The sequence below is a fragment of the Triturus cristatus genome, chromosome 2_1, assembly GCF_964204655.1.
Source record: "Triturus cristatus chromosome 2_1, aTriCri1.1, whole genome shotgun sequence".
NCBI lineage: Eukaryota > Metazoa > Chordata > Amphibia > Caudata > Salamandridae > Triturus > Triturus cristatus.
This window is the reverse complement of record NC_140581.1, coordinates 831,465,219-831,490,188: the sequence shown is the minus strand read 5'-3', so window position 1 is coordinate 831,490,188 and position 24,970 is coordinate 831,465,219. Positions and strand designations below refer to the sequence as shown.

The 24,970-nt window shown below is 46.5% G+C and overlaps 1 protein-coding gene across 2 annotated transcripts in view; it reads right to left on the bottom strand.

The window, feature by feature from the left end:
- Nucleotides 1-881: 881 nt before the first annotated feature.
- Nucleotides 882-24,970, bottom strand: part of FANCC (FA complementation group C) — a 1,034,531-nt gene continuing 1,010,442 nt past the window's right edge. For both annotated transcript variants that reach the window (XM_085632903.1, XM_085632904.1), the window contains exon 15: nucleotides 882-2,146. In XM_085632903.1, the coding sequence (XP_085489029.1) occupies nucleotides 1,994-2,146 (153 nt within the window). In that variant the 3' untranslated portion in view covers nucleotides 882-1,993. The remainder of the gene's footprint in view (nucleotides 2,147-24,970) is intronic.

The window sequence follows — 24,970 nt, the reverse complement described above, 5'->3', positions numbered from 1 at the left end:
GGAAAACGTCCCCTGGGTGCACTCAGAGGTAATTTCAATAATTTTCCAACAAATGAGGTTTCTAATTTCATTGATGTGTTTATTTACTTGTTTTCAAATGCTTCTTTCATAACACAAAATTGTATTCTTCATTTCTTTCAATCATATGCCCAGTGCATTTCGGGCCGCGCCCTTCATCAGGGGTCTATTTCTGTAATGGGTAAACACACAGCATTCAGAAATTTTATATTCTATTTCCAACAGTCGCGAAATCATGATTCTTTGATGCATAGGTACCTTATATCCCAGATGTGCAAATTTTTTAATGATGGGGATATAAGGTACCTATGCATCAAAGTTGCTGCAAGATCCTCGTGGCTACTGGGTTGTTTATTGCTTTGAGGCAACTTCCATTCAGGCATAAAATCACATGGTCTCACTCCTTCTCCTGTTCAGTGAAGTGTGGTCTTCACACCGAGCACTAACGTTTCTCCCTCTTGCAGGACAAGTGACGAGCAGGGCTTCTCCAAATCTCAGCTAAAACAGTACATAGAACACACATCATATGAGCAAGTAAGGAAGCCAGCTATGTTGTACTGGATTGAAGGAACAGGGAAATGTCCACAGACCTTCTGCCCTCTAGGGGAACAGTTAGAAGGGCCTGTGTCACTGAGCTACAATCAACCTTACGGTTTATCCAGCTCTTTGTGTGGCTGGGGACATCCCATAGGTCCATCAACTCTCTAGCAGAGCCTAGTGCTCTGCTATCAAACATTAGCAAAATTGCAACATCTTCAATGGCCTTGGACTATTGAATCCACTGGTGGAAAAACACCAAGCAGATGAGCTAAAGTCAAGCAGCTGCAAGTTGTGACAGAATTCCTGTTAAGGCAAGGACAATCAATGGTGCAATGTCAACCTTTAATTTAGAATGCCAGTTTGATAGCATGTATTTTATATTATAATATACAACAAAACCCAATACACATTATTGTCCTCTGAAATGTTCTAAATAATCAAACAATTATGTAAAATACACTGACAAAAAGGAACACAGTGACTTGCAGAAGATTATTCAACAAAAAGCAGAAACTGCAAAAATAGAATAAACATGGAAAGCATGGACAGTTGTAGTCTGTCAAAATGGGCCTGAATCTCCAAGTTTTTCTGTGAGTAGTTGTCTCACTACGGTCTTAAGTGTTAAATACTAGTGAGCTTCCAAGTCTGACTGACAAGCCCTTCATTGTGAGCAGATGTGTCTCACTCCAGACTGAGACTACCATGTACATTTTCAGGATTCACATAAATTACTGACAGTAATTTCAGTAGTCTCTCCTAAATCTTGAGTAAGACAACTACACACAAACACTCCAAGGCTTTGTGAATTCAGGAGTAACTTACACTTAAAACAGGTGTAAGCAACAAGTGTTATGAGACAAAGGGCCTGAATCATAAAAGTAACTTCCACTTTTGAGTAAGTTTACACCTTTTGAGTATGTTTACTACTTTTCTGTACTCCCAAACTGCACTTTTGTAGAAACTTACACTTTTGTAGTAAGTCTAGCACTACACACAGCCAACCACTGGTACTGCAACACGCTCTGCAAATGTGTACGTTACTACAAAAGTGCAGTTTGTGAACACTAAAAAGGAGTAAACGTACTCAAAAGTGTGATTTACTACAAAGTGCAGTTTGTAAATCAGGCCCAAGGCTTTGTGAACTCAGCTCAACACTGCATGACAGATCCTGACTGGAAATTAACTGAACACTTACAGCCAGGAATATCTGGCTGATGAAACACTTTCCAAAACATTCCTGGCAAAGAACCCAATTGTTTCCAAAACAACGTATGGATGTGACTTTGTCAATCTGGCCTCTTTCACGTGGGATGGTTTGACATTTTATAGAGGAATCCGAACAGGGCCGGCCAAGCCCTGAAGTAAGCAGTGCTTTCTGGATTCCGTTCTGTCCATGTATTTCCTGTTAACACGAACGAGGTTACTAAGCTGCATTTCAGACCGCCTTCGTTCCAGATTGAATTTCCCGAAGCAGTTCATGCGCCAGCTCCATTGTCCTTTCATTTTTTAATCCTGGAATATTAGGTCTGCGGGCAGTCTGTGCCAGAATGTTAGAAACTTCGCTTGCTGCAGCGTCCGTCTGAGTCATCTGAGGGTGGGAAAAAGGAAGGAAAGGGGACAAAACAATCTTGTAATGTTTTTCAATATTTTCCAAATAGATGAATCACATTTTGTTCTCTGCGCTAATCATATAAGGCGCCACACCAGGCCGAGGTTGTTTTGTGCTCTTTGCAAACATTAATGTATTACACAGACTCCTTCACTTACCAGTATGCATCTGTTCTTGGCATGTAGAGCTGCAGATCTACACACTTGTGCATAGATCGCCATCTGGTGTTGGGCCCGGATGTTTGCAGTTTGTTTTTCCTCTTGGAAAGTCTTTGGAAGTCACGAGTTCGGTGACTCCTCCCTTGGATCGTATTGCGCATGGGCTTCGGCTCCATCCTCAGATTGTTTTTCGCCAGCACGGAAAGATGGAGCGTAGTAATAACAGTGAAGATGCCCATGTGTGTGTTATCTAAATAAGATAAGCTGGAACAGATACAGGTAGCCGGGGAAGCGGGTGGGCGTGTGTAGATCTGCAGCTCTATATGCCAAGAACAGATGCATACTGGTAAGTAGCATATTCCGTTTGAGGCATATGAGCTGCAGATTACACACTTGTGCATAGATTATATAGCAGTACCCACCGTTAGCGGCGACCACCCGCATCTGTTGCAGTGGTTTGAAATAATGTTTTGAGTACAGCCTGGCCTACACTAGCTTGCTGCTTAGTTTGCACATCTACACAATAGTGTTTGGTGAAAGTGTGCGGTGTTGACCATGTAGCTGCTTTGCAGATATCATCTAATGGGATGTTCCCTAGAAAAGCCATTGAAGCCCCTATTTTACGTGTAGAATGGGCTTTAGGGGGAACGGATAGCGTTTGTTTTGCTTTATGGTAGCAAATTTGAATACATTTGATAATCCACCTAGCTATCCCCGACTTGGAGATGGGGTTGCCCTTGTGTGGTGGAGAGAAAGAGACAAACAGTTGTTTGGTCTTACGGAAAGGTTGTGTTCTCTCGATGTAGTAGAGTAAGGCTCCTTTGACATCTAGTGTGTGAAGAGCTCTTTCTGCAACAGTTTGTGGGTACGAGAAGAATACTGGTAGTTCTACAGATTGGTTTAGGTGAAAAGGAGAAATTACTTTGGGGAGTAATTTTGGGTTGGTACGGAGAACCACCTTATTATGGTGCATTTGTAGAAAAGATTCTTGAATACTAAATGCTTGTATCTCACTGACCCTTCTGAGGGAAGTGATGGCTACAAGAAAAGCGGTTTTCCATGTTAAGAATTGAAGTTCACATTTGTGTAGGGGTTCAAAAGGAGGTCCCATTAGTCTGGTGAGAACGATATTTAGGTTCCACACAGGTGAGGGTGGCACTCTGGGGGGAATTATTCTTTTAAGGCCTTCCATGAAGGCTTTAATGGCAGGTACTCTAAAGAGTGAGAGATGTTGCCTGTTTTGTAGGTAAGCTGCTATGGCTGCTATGGCTGCTAGGTGTAGTCGAATGGACGTATAGGCTAGATTGCACCTTTGTACGTGGAGTAAGTAGCCTATGATGTGTTGAATGGACACATCTAGTGGATTGATGGTGTTGTTATGACAATAGATAACAAAACGTTTCCACTTGGCGGCGTAGCACGCTCTAGTGGTAGGGCGCCTAGCCTCTTTGATGACGTTCATACAGTCAGGGGGAAGATTTAGGTACCCGAATTCTAGGATTTCAGGAGCCAGATCGCAAGGTTGAGCTGAGCTGGGTCCGGGTGTCTCATCTCTCCATGGTTCTGGGTTAAGAGGTGTGGAGAGAGGCGTAATTTTTGATGCGGTACTACCGATAGTTCCAGCAGTGTGGTGTACCACGGTTGTCTGGCCCAAGTTGGCGCTACTAATATTAGTATGAAGGAGTGCTGTTGTAGTTTGCGCACTACTAGTGGAATGAGTGGGAGAGGCGGAAAAGCGTACGCAAATCTGCCTGACCAGTTCATCCATATCGCATTGCCTTTGGACAATGGGTGTGGGTATCTGGCGGCGAAGCTTGGGCATTTTTTGTTTTCGTGGGTGGCGAAGAGGTCTATCTGTGGATGCCCCCACATTTGAAAGTATGGGTGAAGAACTTGCGGGTGAAGTTCCCACTCGTGGAGTTGTGTTTGTCTGCTGAGTAGATCTGCTATAGTGTTTTGTACTCCTGGGACATGTTGGGCTAGGAGAAAGATTTCCCGGGGTATGGCCCATCTCCATATGCTCTGTGCTAATTGAGAGAGCTGTGGAGAGTGTGTGCCGCCTTGTTTTTGAATATAATACATGGCTGTCATGTTGTCTGTGCGGATTAGGACTGCTTTGCCCAAAATTTGTGTCTGAAAGGATTTTAGGGCTAGGAAGATCGCTAGTAACTCCAGATGGTTGATATGGAGTAGCTTCTGTTGAGGTGTCCATTTGCCTTGCATGGTGAGATGTAATAGATGAGCTCCCCAGCCGGAGAGTGATGCGTCTGTTGTTAGTACTATCTGTGGAACCAGGTCCAGGAACGGTCGACCTTTGGAAAGGTTTGTGGTGGTCCACCACTGCTGAGAGCGATGGGTACGACCGTCTACCAACACCAGATCTTTTAATTGTCCCTGGGCCTGGTTCCATTGGTGCGCTAAGCACTCTTGGAGAGGACGCATCTGGAGTCTAGCGTGAGGTACTATGAAGATGCAAGAGGCCATCATCCCTATTAGTTGCATGAACACCCGAGCTGGAAGGGAGTGTTGTGCTATGAATTTTGCGCGTAGAGCCTGAATGCTTGCAATCATGGCAGGATTGGGCTAGGCGAGCGCTTTTGAGGTGTCTATAGTGGCACCTAGATATTGTTTTATGTGGGATGGTTGGAGATGGGACTTTTCGTGGTTTACCGTGAAGCCCAGCTGATGAAGTAGCAGGATGGTGGTGTGTGTGTTGTACACACTGATTGTATGAACTGGCTTTTATAAACCAGTCGTCTAGGTATGGGAAGACATGAATGTGTTGTCTTCGCAGATGTGCTGCCTCCACTGCTAGGCACTTGGTGAATACTCGTGGTGCGGTTGTGACTCCGAACGGGAGCACTTTGAATGGGTAGTGTTGGCCGTCCACTACAAATCTGAGGTACTTACTGTGGGCCTTGTGCACTGGAATGTGGAAGTAAGCGTCTTTTAGGTCCAAAGTGGTGAGGAAGTCGTTTTGGGAAAGTAGCAGAAGTACCTGCTGAAGCGTCACCATATGAAAATGGTCTGAGTGTATGTATGTGTTTAGGGGCCGAAGGTCTAGGATGGGCCGTAGAGTCTCGTCCCTTTTTGGTATGAGAATATACAGGGAGTAGACCCCTATATTTTGTTGGTTGGTTGGAACGTGTTCTATTGCCTCTTTGTCTAGGAGGGAGATTACCTCCTGCTTGAGTAGCCGCAGATGTTCTGGTGACATCGGGCATTGTCTGGGTGGATTGTTTGGGGGGGTAGATGTTAGTTCTAGGCAGTAGCCTGACCAAATTATTTGTGTTACCCATTTGTCTGAGGTGATGGTAGTCCAGACCGGAAGGAAATGTTGGATTCTGCCCCCGACCGGAGTGTGATGGTCTGGGGGAAGTGGAGGGAAGTCATTGGAGAGGCGCGGTGGCAGAGCGGGCGGTGTTTGTTTTGCCTCTGCCTTTGTTATTGTTGACCCCGTAGCCGCCTCTTTGGTAACCCCTTGTAAAGGTGGACTGAGTAGGGGATTTGTATGCAGTGGAAGCGGTGTCTGAGGAGTAGCCTCTGGATGTGCTCCGAAAGGAAGAGCGGCGAAAGGAACGCCTGGGAGGGTGTGATTGTAAGGCTCCCATGGATTTTGCCGTGTCAGTGTCCTTTTTCATTTTCTCTAGGGCGTCATCCACTTTGGGGCCAAACAGATGTTCCTGGTCAAAGGGATGGTTGAGGATGGAGGCTTGTACCTCCGGTTTAAAACCTGATATCCTTAGCCAGGCATGGCGTCGGAGGAGGACACTAGTATTGATAGCCCTAGAGGCTGTGTCTGCTGCATCTAAGGCACAATGTAAGGAGGTATTGGTAATTGTTTTGCCCTCCTGAATTAGCTCATTGGCCCTAGCTTTGTATTTATCAGGGAGATGGTGCATTATGGCTTCTAGCTCGTCATAATGGGCCCTGTCATACCTCGCTAGTAGTGCTTGTGTATTGGCGATACGCCATATATTGGCAGCTTGAGATGCAGTACGTTTGCCTGATGCGTCCAAGAGTTTAGACTCTTTGTCAGGTGGTGGTGCATCACCTGACGCCTGGGAGTTGGCCCTTTTCCGTGCTGTGGATACCACCAAGGAATCTAGTGGAGCTGGCCCTCTGATGTAGGAGGGGTCTGTTGGGGCGGCTTTATATTTTTTCTCAATGCGCGGGTTAATGACCCTGACCCTGGCCCTGACTGGGTCCTTAAAGACCTCCGGCGCATGTTTTATAACACCTTTTACCATAGGCAATATGGAGGTGGTCCTATGTGTGGTGTCAAATGTATCTAGGAGGAAATCCTCCTCCACTGGGTCGGTATGTAAATCTACCCCGTGGTAGTGTGCCGCCCTTTGCAATAAATGATTGAAACCCAAGGAGTCTTCTGGTGGAGAAGGTCTGGAAGGGTAAAGATCGTCTTGTGGGACGTTAGGGACATCAGGGATATTATAATCGTCCCATGGGTCTGGGGATCCTGTGGGTGTGGGGTCCCCTGTAGGTATATCTTGGGGTACATCCCCTATGTCGTCATATGGATCCCCTTGATCATCATCATCCGGGAATGGAGTGGGGGAATGATGAGGTGGGGGTGGAGGAGGTGGAGGAGGGGAAGGTGGAGGAGGTGGGGAAGGTAGTCTGAAAGGGGAGGTAGCAGAGTCCTTCCTTTTTGGAGGTGGAGGCGGAGCAGGTTTGTCTATGTCATGCCCCGCGGTCCCGGCTCCGAGACGCTGCAGTATTTAAAGAACCCCGAGGCAAGTAAACGTGCTTAGCGTTCTTGCTTCGAGATTCTGTTCCGTCTCATCGCTTAGCTGCCTGACTTCCGGTCGAGTATTTCCTGTTTCCGTCTTCGTTCTCGAGAACGAAGGCGGCTGGCTGTATCGTTGCTGCTTTCTCCTTCATTCGCGGCGTTTCGTCCTGCCCTCAGCCATACCACAACTAGCAGGTCGGATATTACCTCTTTCCCTTTCCTGCAGAGAGAGAGAGGTTACCCCAGCGTTCCTGGCTTTCTGTTCTCGTTTTTTGTTGTAGAGCCCTAGCTGTGCTACATCCCAAGCACTAGCTGTCATTACAAGCCGGGGTGTCCCTGCTCCACATTTTCCGGCACGTATTGTTTCAGTTCTTCCCATCCTCTTTTTCCCCCGTTATTCCCTGCTTGTGGCACTCAAATCCAGTGGCGAATTCTGCTCATTCTACTGGCCAGGTGTTATTCAAAATACGTATAGCCTGGTGGTGTTCTTTTGGGTGACACACACTAGTGTGGGTGTTTCCATTCCATTTCCTATTACAAAAGTATCCCGTCGCTCCCTTGGGATATTTGCGTGGATCACTGTGCTGACTCTCCTTCCTACAGAATCACGGTAACAGCGCAATGCGCTGCTTTATTCTTCAATAAATGTGTACTATATATAAGAAGGGGAACTCAGGGGGGATCTTGATTGTGTTAACAGGTTGTCATATATGTCGTAGTAGAACACCTACCCTCCACAGTGGTCGCAAGGCAAAGTAGAATCCGGGGAGTCGATAGTCCTTCAACAGAACTACTGGGGGTAAGCTGTAGGAAGAAACAGAGTGGACTCCAGTGGTGGTTCTTACTCCTGTCTAACGTTGTGCTCTCCTTTACGTAGGACATTACAGTAGATTCCTGGAAGCCTTCACTCTACCAGATTAGAAGTCACCACACAGGGGTAGGTGAGGTCAAGTGTCGAGTTCTACTGGAGGGTTGTTCATATGTACTAGTGTTTACACAATCTTTATTTTACAGGGTGTGAGCGAGGTGTGAGTCCCCTTTCTTCAGACCCAGACGCCAGTTAAGCCATTTGAAGTGCGAACCCGCCTTCCCTTGTTTTGTTTCCCTGTTTTCCCCTGGCGAGTCTTCCGAATCTCTAGAGTCTGATAGAGTCGGAAGACCGCTGGGGAAGGCTGAGGTATTCTCATCAGGTTCCTGACGCTCCTGCGGAACTTCTGGCAACCCTTACAGAACGCTAAGCCCTAGTGGTGTGTTCTGCCTGAGCGTCATGAACCTGGGAGCAGTCTCCCTAGCCGATGTAGCCGGCATGATAGGTAACTTACAGGTGGAAACACAGGCCTTAGCCGCTAGAGTAGATGCCCTTCAACATCATCACGCGGGATCAGTACAAGGTGGGGGTTCTGATGTCTCACAACCTATCATCCAAGTCACCACACCTCCTTCCATTCCTTTAGCGCCTCCAGAGAGGTTCTCGGGGGATGCTGCTCGGTGTGCCGCATTTCTTAGCCAGTGTCAGTTGTAAGAGCAATTGTTTTCCCTCTGATCAGTCCCGGGTCGCCTTTATGATTTCGTATCCGAGTGGTCCCGCAGCTGATTGGGCCATTCCCTTAGTTGACAGAAACGACCCGTTGCTGCATAGTCATTCAGCCTTTAAAAGAGAGTTCCGTAAATTATTTGACCGGCACACTCCGCAGATACCGAGTTACTAGCACTAAAACAGGGCAACCATGACTTGGTACAATACATTACTTCCTTTCGTAGATTAGTGGTGGAATCTAACTGGCCAGAAGAAAAGCGTAGCACTCTCTTCTACAGAGGACTACGCGATGACTTGAAGGATGCTCTCTCCCAAATAGTAGATTTACCCGAGTCGTGGGTTGATCTCATTGATTTAGTAGTCAAAATAGAACACCGACTACAAGAGAGAAAGCAGGAAAAAGGACGATTGGAACCCCGTTATGCGCCTTCCAGGGAAAAGAAAAACGATCATCCCAAAGGGGGCGATGAGAGTGAGCCCATGCAAATAGGGGTCTTGAGAGGTCCCTTGACACCTGAAGAAAGACAAAGAAGGCGAACCAATAGACTCTGATTGTATTGTGGGAAGGCCGGTCATTTCTTGAGGTCTTGTCCGATTAAACCAACTCAGTCAGACAAGGCGGGAAACTAGGAAGCCCGGGTTCCTGTGAGGCAAGAATCCCGGGTGGTTCAGATGGTTTTGTCTCTTCTGTTCACCCTACTGTTACCCCCACTACACATCTCTCCGTATCCGCCCACATAACCTTCGCACACATAGGGTTGCAGGTGGCCATAATGATAGATTCCGGTGCTTCGGGGAATTACATGGACTCAGAGTGGGCTAGAGAAAACCTAATACCCTGTATAAGGAAAGGAGAAGCAAACAGGTTCACCACTATAGACGGGCCCTTGTCTCAGGACCAGTAACCCATCAAACGACCATGCTACACATGGTTATAGATCCCGACCATCAAGAGGATATAGTGTTCGATTTAATATGTTCTCCACAAATTCCAGTGCTATTGGGCATACCATGGTTGAAGACCCATAACCCTGTGATAGACTGGGAGAAATCCACCCTTGTGTTTCGGTCTCTTACAGAACAAGAAATAGTGATTGCAGGTACACAGGGCACCGTTGAGGCGAACGAGTCAGAACCCATTCCTGAGTTGCCCTCTTCCTACCAGGATTTAGCGACGGTGTTTGACCCCAAAGAGGCAGAAGTCCTTCCCCCACATCGGGCATATGACTGTCGTATTGACCTTGAGTTAGGAGCCAGAATCCCATGCAGCACGGTGTATTCCCTCACCGAAAAGGAGAATACGTATCTGAGGGAATACCTAGACACTATGTTGGAAAAGGGTTTTAGTCGACCCTCACGCTCTCCTGCCTCTTCTTCGTTATTTTTTATACCCAAACGGGAAGGGGGTCTTCGCTGCTGTATCGATTATAGTAAACTAAATCTTGTCACCATTAAGAACCGGTATCCTCTGCCTCTCATCGCCTCCCTCCTTGACAGAGTACGTGGTGCCCAGTTCTTCACGAAACTGGATCTACGTGGAGCCTATCACCTGGTGCGTGTCAGGGAGGGAGACGAGTGGAAAACAGCATTTTGCACCAAGTATGGTTTATTTGAATATCTCGTGATGCCCTTTGGGCTTTGTAATGCTCCTGCAGCATTCCATTTTTTCATAAATGAGGTGCTCAGAGACATGCTTGATGACTATGTGATTGCCTACATTGACGATCTTTTGATCTTTTCATCCTCTATGTCAGACCACGTTCTCCACGTGCGTAAGGTGTTGGAGCGCCTCCGCGACAATCAGTTGTATTGTAAATTGGAGAAGTGCACCTTCCACACCCAAGAGGTGTTTTGTTGTCTCCCCCTGGGGCCTAGCTATGGACCCCGGTAAAGTTAAAGCGGTTCTGTCATGGCCTGCACCCTGTACTGTTAGGGAATTACAAAGCTTTCTGGGCTTTGCCAATTTCTACAGACGTTTTATCCGAGACTTTTCTGTATTGGCAAGTCCCCTCACCGCGCTGTTGAGAAAGGGTGTCTCGTTTGCTTGGTCACGAGAGGCCGAGGATGCCTTTCAGCGGTTGCGACTGGCCTTCACGAGAGCTCCCATCCTACGACATCCTGATCCCGCCTTGCCCTTTGTGGTGGAGGTGGATGCCTCGCAGGTGGCAGTGGGAGGTGTCCTTAGTCAAAAGGATCCTGTCTTAGGACATTGTCACCCTGTGGCCTATTTCTCGCACAAGTACACCCCTGCAGAATACAATTACGCAGTGGGGGATAAGGAGCTCCTTGCAATAAAGAAGGCCTTTGAGGAATGGAGGCAGTATCTCTTGGGCGCTCGTTATCCGGCTACTGTTTACACAGACCACCGTAATCTTCAGTACCTGAAATCAGCCAAGGCATTGTCCATGAGACAACTACGTTGGTCTCAATTTTTTGGTGAATACGACTTCACCATCCAATATAGGCCTGGGAGACGGAATGGCAAGGCTGACGCCTTATCCCGCTTGGGTTTTAAACAACCGGATGAACCTGTGGAAATACCTAACATCATACCCAAAGAGGCTATCATTGGTGGGATGCTCACGGAAGATGAGTTCCGCAGGAAGATTCGGCTAGCCCAATCCTCAGAGAAGATGCGGGAGTTTGTAGGCTCCCACGAGACAGTTGTCAGCGAGGGGTATGTGTGCATCCAAGGGGGGGTGGTACTACCTACACAAGACTTACAGGAACAAGTTTCGAAATGGTATCACACACATCCCTTGGCAGGTCATCCAGGAATAAAGAAAACCACCAAGACAATACGTGAACGTTTTTGGTGGCCTAACATGTCAAAAGACATAGAAACGTATGTAAAAGTCTGCTCTGTATGTGCCCAGACCAAGGTATCCCACCAAAATCCGGCCGGCCTACTCCTGCCATTGGCTTCCCCGCCGGGTCCCTGGCATACAGCATCGCTCGATTTCATAGTGGAGTTACCTGTTACCAAGAGAAAGAACAATACTGTGTTAGTTGTAGTGGATCTATTCACGAAAACCGCTCACTTTGTCCCTTTGGAGGGGTTGCCCACTGCTATGGAATTGGCTTCGGTAGTTTTGCATCAGGTGGTGCGTCTCCATGGATTCCCTTCTGTCTTGGTTTCGGATAGGGGGGCCCAGTTCGTGTCACGGTTTTGGAGGGGCTTGTGCTCCCTTCTTCAGATAGATGTCAGGTTGTCTTCTAGTCATCATCCTCAGTCAGACGGGCAAACTGAGAGAGTTAACCAGTGTTTCGAGCAATACATTAGAAATCAGGTCGTCCATTCTCCTTCGGATTGGGATGAGTGGGTATGGGTGGCTGAGATTGCTTACAACAATAGCCCACATTCTTCCATCAACCACTCACCTTTCTTTTGTTCTGCGGGGTTTCATCCTAAGTTATTACCACCCGGGTTTTCCCCCAGATAGCCCTATTCCAGCAGCTGATCAGTTAGTACAGAAACTTCTAGACCTGCACAAAGTAACCTTGGAGACTCTTGAGATGGCTAAAGTAAGGTACAAGGAGGGGGCGGACCTACATAGGAGAGTAGAACCCATCTATACACCGGGGGATAAGGTGTGGCTTTCCACCAAACATTTCACGCTCAGTGGTTCACGCAAGTTCAATCCCAAATTCATAGGACCCTACCGAGTCCTGAAGGTGTTTAACCCGGTAGCCCTGAAGTTGGAATTACCTGCTTCCTTCAGGATTCACCCTGTTTTTCACGTCTCATTGGTTAAACCTGTTGAGCCGGGCACTTCCGTTCCAAGACGGCCCGCTCCTGTTATCATTCAGGGTAGCGAGGAATACGAAGTGGACACTATAGTGGACTCTCGTATAGTGGGGAATGCTCTCCAATACCTGCTACACTGGAAGGGATATGGGGTGGAAGAACGTACGTGGGAACCGGCTAGTGCCGTACACGCTCCTCGCTTGATTCGTCTTTTCCACCAGAGATATCCTGATAAACCCAAACAGGTGGGGAGACGTTGTGGGGGGAGTGTGCTGTCATGCCCCGCGGTCCCGGCTCCGAGACGCTGCAGTATTTAAAGAACCCCGAGGCAAGTAAACGCGCTTAGCGTTCTTGCTTCGAGATTCTGTACCGTCTCATCGCTTAGCTGCCTGACTTCCGGTCGAGTATTTCCTGTTTCCGTCTTCGTTCTCGAGAACGAAGGCGGCTGGCTGTATCGTTGCCGCTTTCTCCTTCATTCGCGGCGTTTCGTCCTGCCCTCAGCCATACCACAACTAGCAGGTCGGATATTGCCTCTTTCCCTTTCCTGCAGAGAGAGAGGTTTTCTGTTCTCGTTTTTTGTTGTAGAGCCCTAGCTGTGCTACATCCCAAGCACTGGCTGTCATTACAAGCCGGGGGCCCCTGCTCCCCATTTTCCGGCACGTATTGTTTCAGTTCTTCCCATCCTCTTTTTCCCCCGTTATTCCCTGCTTGTGGCACTCAAATCCAGTGGCGAATTCTGCTCATTCTACTGGCCAGGTGTTATTCAAAATACGTTTAGCCTGGTGGTGTTCTTTTGGGTGACACACACTAGTGTGGGTGTTTCCATTCCATTTCCTATTACAAAAGTATCCAGTCGCTCCCTTGGGATATTTGCGTGGATCACTGTGCTGACTCTCCTTCCGACAGAATCACGGTAACAGCGCAATGCGCTGCTTTATTCTTCAATAAATGTGTACTATATATAAGAAGGGGAACTCAGGGGGGATCTTGATTGTGTTAACAGGTTGTGATATATGTCGTTGTAGAACACCTACCCTCCACAGTGGTCGCAAGGCAAAGTAGAATCCGGGGAGTCGATAGTCCTTCAACCGAACTACTGGGGGTAAGCTGTAGGAAGAAACAGAGTGGACTCCAGTGGTGGTTCTTACTCCTGTCTAACGTTGTGCTCTCCTTTACGTAGGACATTACAGTAGATTCCTGGAAGCCTTCACTCTACCAGATTAGAAGTCACCACACAGGGGTAGGTGAGGTCAAGTGTCGAGTTCTACTGGAGGGTTGTTCATATGTACTAGTGTTTACACAATCTTTATTTTACAGGGTGTGAGCGAGGTGTGAGTCCCCTTTCTTCAGACCCAGACGCCAGTTAAGCCATTTGAAGTGCGAACCCGCCTTCCCTTGTTTTGTTTCCCTGTTTTCCCCTGGCGAGTCTTCCGAATCTCTAGAGTCTGATAGAGTCGGAAGACCGCTGGGGAAGGCTGAGGTATTCTCATCAGGTTCCTGACGCTCATGCGGAACTTCTGGCAACCCTTACAGTCTAACTGTCTCTTTTTGATAGAGAGCATTAAATGTCCAGTTTTGGAATCCTTAGTTAATGTTTTCTGTAAGGGATCCGGTGTAAATAGTTCTGGAGAGGTTGGCTGGTCCGTCGGTGCCGAAGGCGTCGGGGCAGTTGATTTTTTAGGCTTGTCGGGGCAGGTTCGTTGTTTGGAACCATGCTTGGGAAGCTCCGGTTGTTTAGTAGGCGCCGAGATGGATTTCGGCTTCGAAATGTCGGTGCCGGTGGTCTTGTGGGCTTTTGTCAGTACCGAGGATGGGGGTCGGTGCCGAGGAGCTGGGTCTCGACCCCGAGTGTTTCGGTGTGGAGCTCGGTGTCGAGATGGAGGCCGGTTTATTTTTCGGTGCCGAAGGATGTTTATCGGCTCCGACGGTGGGCTGACTCGAGCCCGAGCCGCCTGAAGGCTTAATTGGCTTCTTTACCGGCCCCGAAGGTGCGGTGTGGGAATCAGTGTCTTTGGTCTTGCTTAGGCCCGAAGGCGTGACCAAAGCCTTTTTCGGTGCCGGCGAGGGTGTGGGGGGGGGGTAGAGTAGTACTCACGACCCTCTGTGCCGGAGTGATGTCCTCCACATCTGAATCGTCGGCTTCGGAGGCGCTGACGAGTCCCTCGTCGGTGTGGTGTTCTTCTGGAGCGTCGACGCCTTCCCTGAAGATGTCGTCCGGGATCGCCGTCGAAGAGTTAACCATGGTTCTTCTGGCTCTTTGGTCCCGAATAATTTTCTTGGACCGGAAGGATTTACACGCCGGACAGTCTTGAGCCTCGTGTTCAGGGGAGAGGCAGAGGTTGCATACCTCGTGGAGATCGGTGTGGGAGAATTTTGACCCACATCGAAGACACTTTTTAAATGGAGTCCTTTCCATTAGCCAGGACCGGAGCTTGGGTAGGCCCGAAGGCCGCCGTCGACGACTGGAACCGAAGGTCTTGCCGATGAGAGGCGCGTCGAGTGGGGAGATCGCGATCGAAACAATACCGCGAATTGGGGTGAGGATTGCGCGTCGATCGTCAAACTGGAAGCTGTTCGGAACCGGAGCGCGAAGATTACATCCGAGCCCGATGGCAGAAAAAAACAATCTGAGGATGGAGCCGAAGCCCATGCGCAATACGATCCAAGGGAGGAGTCACCGAACTCTTGACTTCCAAAGACTTTCCAAGAGGAAAAACAAACTGCAAACATCCGGGCCCAACACCAGATGGCGATCTATGCAAAAGTGTGTAATCTGCAGCTCATATGCCTCGAACACATGGGTTTCTGCCTGTGGGGTTCAGAGATCTCAAAAATGGCAAACTTCAAGACAGGATATAAGGTACAGATGAAAAGAAAACTGTGCTGGCCACTGAATATTTATATATATCTGATTTTTGATATATCAGACATACGCAGTGATGACTCAATTTTCTTCTTATTACCATTCCATCAATTACATTAAAAATTATAATACTTTTGAGGTTTACAACATCTTTTCCACAATGATTACTAAACCCACTACAGCCAGACGATTTCTGCTTTAAAGTACAGTATTTGCCCTTTCCAGGGGGGGAAGTGTCAACTAATTGAATGAATGAATGACCAATACTTATATAGCACGCAGCTACTCCGGCTGGAGTGTCCCGGCGCTAACAGTTCACACTTGGCTGCCTTCCTAGGAGGCTTAGTTCTTAAAAAGCTATGTTTTCAACTGTTTTTTGAAGAGCTGGAGAGTTGTTACTGCTCTCAAAGCTGCTGGCTGTTTGTTCCAAGCATGGGCTCCTAAAAAACCGAAGGACCTACCCCCTCTGCGCACCAGCCGAGTTTTGGGGATGCAGGCCAGGTCGGCGGAGAACGATCTGAGTGCTCTAGTAGGTGTGTATCGGCTAACTCGTTACCTAAAGTATGTGGCGCCCATGCCATGATAGGCTTTGAAGAAAATAACCATGGCCTTGAATTTTATCCTGGAGTCCCTGGGAACAAGCGGCAGGAATTTCTTCAGCATCCGTAGTAAGCCAAAACAAGTACCCACTAGGGCCTGAACCTGGGACCGCATCAAGAGCTCACTGTCGATGTAGATACCCAGGTCCTTGACTGTGGATTGGACAGTACTGGGAGGGGAGAGATCCGCGGGCCACCACAGGCACCAATTGCTCACGGCGGGTTGGCCGAGGAAGACAATCTGTTTTGTCGAGACTGCACTTAAGCTGGTTTTCCTTCAGCCATCCAAAACATTTGTGAGGCAGGATCTAATTCCCTCCCCATCGAAGTCTGCGCCTTTGTTGCACGTAAAGATCAACTGCGTATCATCGGCATAGGAGATTATTTTGGCGCCCATAGCCGCTGTCAATGACGCTAGAGGTGACATGTATAGATTAAACAAAGTTGGACTTGGTGAGGAGCCCTGTGGGACTCCCACCTACATGCTGGTCATACATGCTGAAAATGGGGGGCAGCAGTTAATCTCGATGGCAGGTTAGAAGATCCACATTCTGTCTCACACTAGTGATCTGGGGTCCCCTCACTTGCACAGCCCATTATTAAAATTGTGAAAAAGTAGCCACAATTTCTGATACCTGGGTGAAATTCGTATTAAAAGTGTCATACACAGTCCATTATTACAGTGTATAATGGCACACATTTAAAAACAATATATTGGTCATCATACAGATCTTATCTGTCAATTGGATATTTCTCAAATGAAACGTCACTGCTATTGAGGACTCCATCACAGACCTGGATTACCATCAGGACTGGCACAATCAAATTCATTCCCGATCTACATGTGCTACAAGGATGTGCTCCCAATCAGTCAACAGCACACTACAATTCTCAAAATGTCCTACTGCCTCCCTTCGCTCTTGCTCGACTGACACCTTACCTCATCTTCTCAGGTCCCTCCTTCTTCCCCTATTTCGTGGACAACCAGTAGTTCACTGCCGTCCACTTGTCTTCACGTTCAGTTGAGGACCTATAATGGCCTCTCCCTGTGGGAAGGCCTCATCAGTTACTGATGCAAAGTCCTTGGCTGTATGGCTTGACCACAAACATCCCAGACTAGCATCAACCGTTTGCTACCTCAGCACAACATCCATATTAAGTTGTTCTACACCAACAGTACACACTGGACGTAACTCCTTGAACTACCATGCACACAACATGGCTCTAAGCCATATAAGTAGGCTATCAAGTTTTAGGTTTAAACCTATAATAACTGATAAAATCCCACTGAAAGGGCAATAGCCCTCACCAGTGTAAACATATAAACACTGAAAAAACACCTGCACAACCACAAACTAAATGCCATTCAAAGATAGTAAAAGGAGACTGAAAGAATGATTTTTATTTCTTCCTGAAGGGGCCAATACAATGTAACTTTGTTATACAAGGTAGCAGAAAGAAAGACTGGGCTAACACTATTCTGATCGAGTTTTGTTGTTTAGGGATGTCACTAAAATGTTGTATCATTTTCCTTTTTTTTGTGGTCTTTGGTCAAAAGATGCAGGGTTTAGAAGCATGTTTTAGGTCTTGTTTAATTATTTTATAAACTGTAGAGAATCAGGAAATAACAAAATCATATTTGATATTTTGGCTATGTTTGATTCTTTCACTGATAGGTAACGTGGCTGGTTTCATAAGAATCTTTCCCAATATGTACCACCAAATTTACCCACAGAATATGGGTAAAACCCCTTAATACATCAGCCCGCTTTTCTAGAGAGTCAGTATTGATAGTAGGTGAATTGCCAAACACCCCAGGCTTTAAACATTCAATTCAAGGTGTAGTGAGTTATATGTGAAAAGAGTGCTGTGACCAAGCATCTGGGATAATGGTGAAAACATGACATCAGACATTTGGAAAACATGGAGCGCAGCATCACTTGGAATACTGCTGCAAAAAGTTCTTACCAAGTTCAACAAAGATTGGAGTGATATTGTTTGTATTTGCAGTGACTCAGCTACGTTTGTGAAAAAGTTGTGTGATGACCTGCCAAAATCGACACCTGAGTTGAGGTGCTTCCCTGTAAGAGATCCTTGCCACTTGTTAGATGGTATGCTGAAAGCATCTTTACAATCATCAGAGTTAATGAGGAATGCAATTGACTTTTTAGTCCAATCTGGTGCACTGTTTTGTTATGCGCGGGAAGTAAAACACAAATATTTCTCATTTTGTGCTTTGTGTGGCATCAAAGAAAGAGTCGTCTCAACTGTCATTTAGCTGCTGGTTCTCAGTCCTAGAAGCCATGAATGCTATAATATTCATGTGGCAATCGTTTACAGAATCTTTGCTAAGTGATGATGCCAAAGGAAAGAAATGTGAGGATCTTCAGTTGCATATTGATAGTGATGCCAAAAAAGTACAATCTACTGCATTCTTAGATTATTACAGGAAAACATGACTGCTGTACTGGACATAATAACAAAACTTGAGTCTAAAAACACTCTTGTCTGCCAAGTGTTCAGCATAATTGGTGTAGATGTGAAACATCTCCTTGAGAGTAGGCTGGGAGACACTTTTAGTGACTATGACACTGCAACATGTTAGAATGCTTGCCACTTGGAAAGTAAAGAAATGTTGAGGAGCAATTCAGGACATTTTATTTTACCATGTATGAGATATGGCTTGCAATGAGGCATAACATGTCCCTTCACCAACCATGGCATGTGAAGTTAATGAAGCCTCACTGTGGTACTCTGCACAAGTTCTAGATCCCTTCCGTAAAGGGGAATTTTGTCCAGACTTTCAAAAGTGCTGCTTTATTTTTTACCGCTTCAATAACTATGAGGGCATATGCACCCAGTTCAAACCATTTGTTGTAGAACTTGTCCCAGAGAATCACAATCTTCAGGTGCATCAGCATTGGCATGGAAAGCTATGTCAGTGGCCAGAGTTAGCAAATTGTCAGCTGCCTGTTTTGGCGTTGCCTGTCTCAAGTGCCAATGTTGAGAGAGCCTTTTCACAGATAAAAGTTTACATGGGAAGGAAAGAGTGAGCATGCATGACCAACAGCTCACTGAAGAAGTATTGTATGTTGTACTGCAATAAGTTTGATTTGTAAAATTGTATTTGGACATCACATACACTGTACGCACACTGTCTATATACCATGCACAATCAGTGCAGAAACCAAGCAATAATAAAAGCAAAATGTTCCAAAAGCACTGGAAAAACACTCTTTCTGTTGTTTTTAATGGCTCGAAAATGTGTAACCACTGTTTGTTTAAGGCATTGAAATGACTGAAAAAACCCCACCAGAATTTACCAAAAATAGAAACTAAAAACAGAAAAGCCTACATATAAGTAGCTAAGGGTCAGATGTACAACGAAAACTTTCATGCTCAAACGGGTTTGCGACCCGTTTGCGCATGCAAAAATCCTCTGGGCCATGTACTAACACTAATTTGTGAGTCGCAAATAATTTGCGACTCGCAAAATAGTGTTTTGTGACTCACTATTAGGAAGGGGCATTTCCTGCCTAATAGCGACCCCACAAGCCATGTAAGGAGGTTTTGCGATCGCAATTGCGTTTGCAAAACACTTGCTATTTACCGCCCTCTTCAAGAGGGTGGTAATGCAATCGCAAAAGGGAAGGGGACCCCTTCCCCTTTGCAAATGCTGGGGAAAATATTTTTAGGGGCAGGCAGTGGTCCCAGGGACCACAACCTGCCTTTAAAAAATGAAATGAAAACGTTTAATTTTTCTTTTTTTTAAATGCAGCCAGTTTTCCTTTAAGGAAAACGGGCTGCATTAAAAAACAAACTGTTTTATTTAAAAGCAGTCCCAGACATGGAGGTCTGCTGAGTCCAGAAGGCCACCATACCTGGAAGGGCCATCCATTCGCAATGGGGTCGCAAATTTCGAGTGCCTCATGAATAATGATGAGGGTTGCAATTTGCGACCCCATTGAGAATCGCAGTGTCTCTGACACTGTTGTACATGTCATTCGCAATTTAGCACAATTTGTGATTCGCAAAATTACATGCTCATACATCTGGCCCTAAGTGCTTGCCACCTCAACAGTAGGCACATATCATGTTGTAATCATACTTCTCTCTACACCAACAGTACATATTAGACACAAGCAACCCCTGGCACCGTCATGCTTACAAAAGGGTTCCAAACTAAAAAACCAAAATAGCACATTGATATCCTCTCACCAATTAACATCTTAGCCTTTCTGAAGTTAATATCTATATGTACACAAAAACTAGACCATAGATCAAAGCCAAATAACCGGCAAAGAAGCCTCAACAATAAACAGCCAAAGGAAAGTATTAGATATACAGGTACTCCAGGAGAACAGAAAGAACGGCAAAGGCATTTGGTGCACATGCACCCTTACACTTAATGATCTATACAAACTCATAAAAGGATGTAGTTGGCCTCCAACCAATATAATCCTTCACTACACAAAACATTAGTCTATTCTAACCAAAACGAAAATTAAATACACCGCTTTTGACTCCAGTCAACAAAAAACTGTGAGATATTGGGAAAAATTACTTTTAGAGTTAACAATTGCATTAAATAGTACCAGTATATACTACCCAGGCTTCCCACAGTCACTTTCAAATCTTTTTGGGAGTAGTGCTCTACAAAAGAGATGGGTGCTATATTTAAATGTGAGTGAATAACTCATGTAATAAAGTTCCATGTTCAATAAGGTGTGCAGTGGAGGGGCTCTCGAAGAATTTGGTGTGCTTGAGGATCTCATCCTAAAGGGAAGAGCTCTATTTATGTACGTGCACAGGTATGTGTGAATAATCTATTACATACTCATTTACAAACAAAGCAACAAAATGTTGTACATAAGCAGGCTGCTGCAGTAATAAGGAAAGATCGGATGATGTGGTAGCAACAGAAGAGAAAGTTGAGGCTGGTGGGGACAGAATACAAATTAGTGATGTGTAGTAAACCACGTAATAGACATCAATATAAACCTTCCATAACAAATTGTTAATTACTAGTCACACGTAAATAATACTGGAGCGCTGGAATCAGTTTCAGTTAAAATCTCGATTTACCATCATCCGGGCTAATTCCCGCTCTACACTGAGACAATGCATCTTTGCCATTGTTTTAGAGAAGATCATGAGCTCTACAGCACTAATCTATTTTCAGTCAATAAGGAGAGTTTGGTATGAGTTAAAGAGTTTCTATTAAGACAATTTTTATGTAAATCATATTTACGAAGGTCACAAGTTAGGTTAATCAATCTCAGTTGTTCGAATCTCATTAGAAATCAATAAGTAGTCAATAATTTAAAGTAAAAATGCACTTAGAACTTTCCATAACAGAAAGAATCCCTATTCTAAGAATCAGGGGAAAGGTGTCAGTCAGAACCCATAAAGAGTACTAGTCCGAGAGAGAGAGAGCGAGAGAGAGAGAGAAAGCATCAAGCTTTAGCATCAACAGTCAATTTAATATATCAAGAATCAATCAAAATAGAACTTCTCATAAAGAGAAGTTCAAGAAATTCAGTAGACTCTCTGAGCAGTGTGGAATGGGGATAGTTAATGCATAGAAAGTCCTGCAAACGTTTTGGATCTGCTCTAGGAACACGCACTATTATAAACTACACATTTAATTAAATTGCATTTTGTGGTTTTTTCCCTTCTTCAACCAGCCAGTCATCTTTGGATGCTTTCATGGGAACGGGATCACTCCTCGTCTTCTCAGAGAAAACACAATGGCGCAACATAGCAGCTTTCAATGTTGCTTATTTCTGATCATCTAGCGGTTACATCTGATCTACTCGTAATACATTTTCTTGTTCAAAACTACTTTCCCAGGAGAACATTTTCATCTCTACCTTCAAATAACAAAACGTATTTATTTATTTGCAGCAATCATTGTGGAAGAATAAACATTTGCAGAATGAGATGAAAACATTTATGCAACTAATATTCATTATGAAAAACATGTTAATGATAAGGTAAAGAAATGAATAGGTCACGTTAGTCCACATGCGTTTACAACGCATGCCATTACAACATGGTTGTTACAAAGACCGCGTTGTTACATCGCATACATTCACAACGGAAGCCAGAACAACGACTTGCTGTGGGGGGCGCTGGATGTTGGAATAGTATAATTTACTATTCCAACTCCAGTCTGTGCAACAGTAGGGAAGCTGTTGGATTTTAAATCCATCACCTTCTGCCCCCTAACGCAAGTCGTTGTTCCGACTTGAGTTGTAAAGGTATGCGATGTAACAATGCGGTCGTTGTAACGACCGTGATGTAATAGCAAGCATTGTCTTGCTTGCGTGGTAAACGCTGTTTACCCAAGAGATAAAAATGTTATATACATTAAGTATTTTCTAATCATGTCAGCTTGTCAGGCAATGCTGCTTCAGTCATTTAAGGTGAGTATGCATATATTTGCATATAAATGCATTTTATTTTTCATCAAAGCCTATACGTTAACTTTGAACATTTATTATGAACTGTATTATTTTCTCGTTATTATTAAACGCTACATCCTTACTTTTGATTCATACTTAAATTCATACCCTACAATGTGAATGACTTTAAAGTACTCAGTTAAAAATAAACCGCTTTCTGGAAAAGCGTGCCTAGGGAAATCTACCACCATGAATCTGTGCTAGGAAACTGTTTCCAGAGAACAGATTATTATGAGAGGTATGCAGTCAGCTATAGGGGTGCCTAGAAGTAGCTAGAGATGTAGTATAGAATCACCCATTCATTAACTTGGTTTCAGAATGCTTAAATTTAAATACTGGTCTTGATACACGAGGAAAAAGAAAGATGAGGGAGGAAAGAAAGTGCGCACTGATAGTGAAAACAGTGCAAAGATCTACAGCAGGGAACTCCAACCTGTTGCAGTACCACATGGCGGTGGTGTTGTCTGTGAACCCCTGCACTACTCTCCCTTTTTCAGAAGGAAGGAATGCTTTTAGTGCAAGACGTCGAGATAGGGAAAGACTGGAATCCCTGATCGGCGCAGATGAGCTGCGACCACCGCCATAACTTTCATGAACACCCGAGGGGCGCTGGTAAGGCCAAAGGGGAGCACGGTAAACTGAAAATGCTCGTGGCCTACCGTGAGCCGTAACATCCACAGCCTACATCTGGGACAGCCTGGAGCTCCAGCGGGTTGATGTGGAGCCCGGGCTCCGCCGGAGACCAGAAGCCTCTGATCTCTGCCTCTCCCATGTGGCCGCGCCATCCCAGGAGTGACACATCTGTCACCACTGTGAGGTCTGGTTGGGGTAGGGAGAGGGATCTGCCATTGACCCAATCCTGGTTCGTTAGCCACCACTGCAATTGGTGGGCAGTTCCCTCCGAGATCTGGACGAAATCGGAAAGAATCCCCTGATGCTGCAGCCACTGGAACTTCAGGTCCCACTGCAGAGCCCGCATATGCCACCTGGCATGGTCCACCAGCAGGATGCAGGAGGCCATGAGGCCTAGCAGCCTCAGGGTCATTCTTACCGAAATCCGGGATAGAGGCTGAAACATCGGTATCATAGCCCGAATATCCTGGACTCGCTGCAAAGGAGGATAGGCCCGAAACTGCGCTGTATACAAAACTGCTCCGATGAAAAGGAGCATCTGGGAGGGAATCAGGTGTGACTTCCACACGTTGATAGAGAACCCCAGCGAGTGCAGAAGGTCCACCGTAGTCTGGAGGTGGGAGATGACAGCCTGGGGCGAGCCCGCCTTCAACAACCAGTCGTCGAGATAGGGAAAGACTGGAACACCTGATCGGCGCAGATGAGCTGCGACCACCGCCATCACTTTCATGAACACCCGAGGGGCGCTGGTAAGGCCAAAGGGGAGCACAGTAAACTGAAAATGCCCGTGGCCTACCGTGAGCCGTAGGTAACGCCTGTGGGCTGGCAGGACGGGGATGTGGAAATAAGCATCCTGCAAGCCCAATGCTACCATCCAGTCTCCAGGGACGAGAGCAGACAGAACCTGAGCTAATGTCAACATTTTTAACTTCTCCTTCCGGAGGAAGCGGTTGATGTCCCTGAGATCCAAGATAGAACACAGGCCTTTGTCCTTCTTGGGCACCAGGAAGTAGTGGGAGTAACATCCACGGCCAACATCTGGGACAGGGACTCGCTCCATAGCTCCCTTGGCCAAGAGAGCCGTAACTTCCTGACAAAAAAGGGCCAAGTGATCCTCCGACATGCGATGGAGTGTTGGTGGCATGGAGGGAGGGGTAGTCTCAAAGGGTAGGGAGTAGCCCCTTCTGATTATTTGCAAAACTCACCTGTCCGACGTGATGTTGTGCCAGTGGGGGAGGTGATTGCGGATCCCACTGCCCACTGGCAACTGGTGGCCCTGAAATGTCGGAATAGGAAGGCTTGGAGGCTGCAGCAGGGGAGGCACTGGTGGAAATACCTGCCCGCTGGCCCCCAGACCCACGGCGTTGGGTCCCACGTCCTCTGCTGCGCAGAGGCTAGGTGGCTTGCGTGGGCCTGTGGCTCTGGGCGGAACGTGGTGGGGAACCCCTTCTGTAGCCAGCAAAGGGGCAAAGGGCAGGCTGCACGGGAGAGGAGGCAGCGAGGCCCAAGGATCTGGCCATAGCTCTAGAAACCTTGAAGCGCTCAAGAGCATGGTCCACCCTGTCGCCAAACAGACGACAGCCATCAAAGGGCATGTCCAAAAGAGTCGATTGGACATCCCCAGTGGATCTCAGCCAGGCATAGCGTCGTCTTAGGGCTACTGACGTAGAAATCGTTCTATCCAGCGAGTCGGCAGTGTCCTGCCCACAGCAGACGGCGAACTTTGCTCCATCTCTCCCTTACGCAACTGCACGGGAGAGTGTGACCCGGGCCTCTTCCGGACACTGCGGCAGCACCTGCGCAACCGTATCCCACACAGAGTGGGTGTAACGGCTCAAGAGACATGCTATGATCACGGACCGCAGTCCTAAGCTGGCGGAAGAAAACATCTTCTTCCCAAGACGGTCCAGCTTCTTGGATTCCCTATCTGGGGGAGCAGAAGGGAACGTGCTTTTAGATGTTGAAGCTTAGACCACCAAGCTCTCTGGGTTAGGATGTTGGGAGAGGAAAATGGGGTTGCCCGGGGCTGGGCGGTGGCGTCGAGCAAT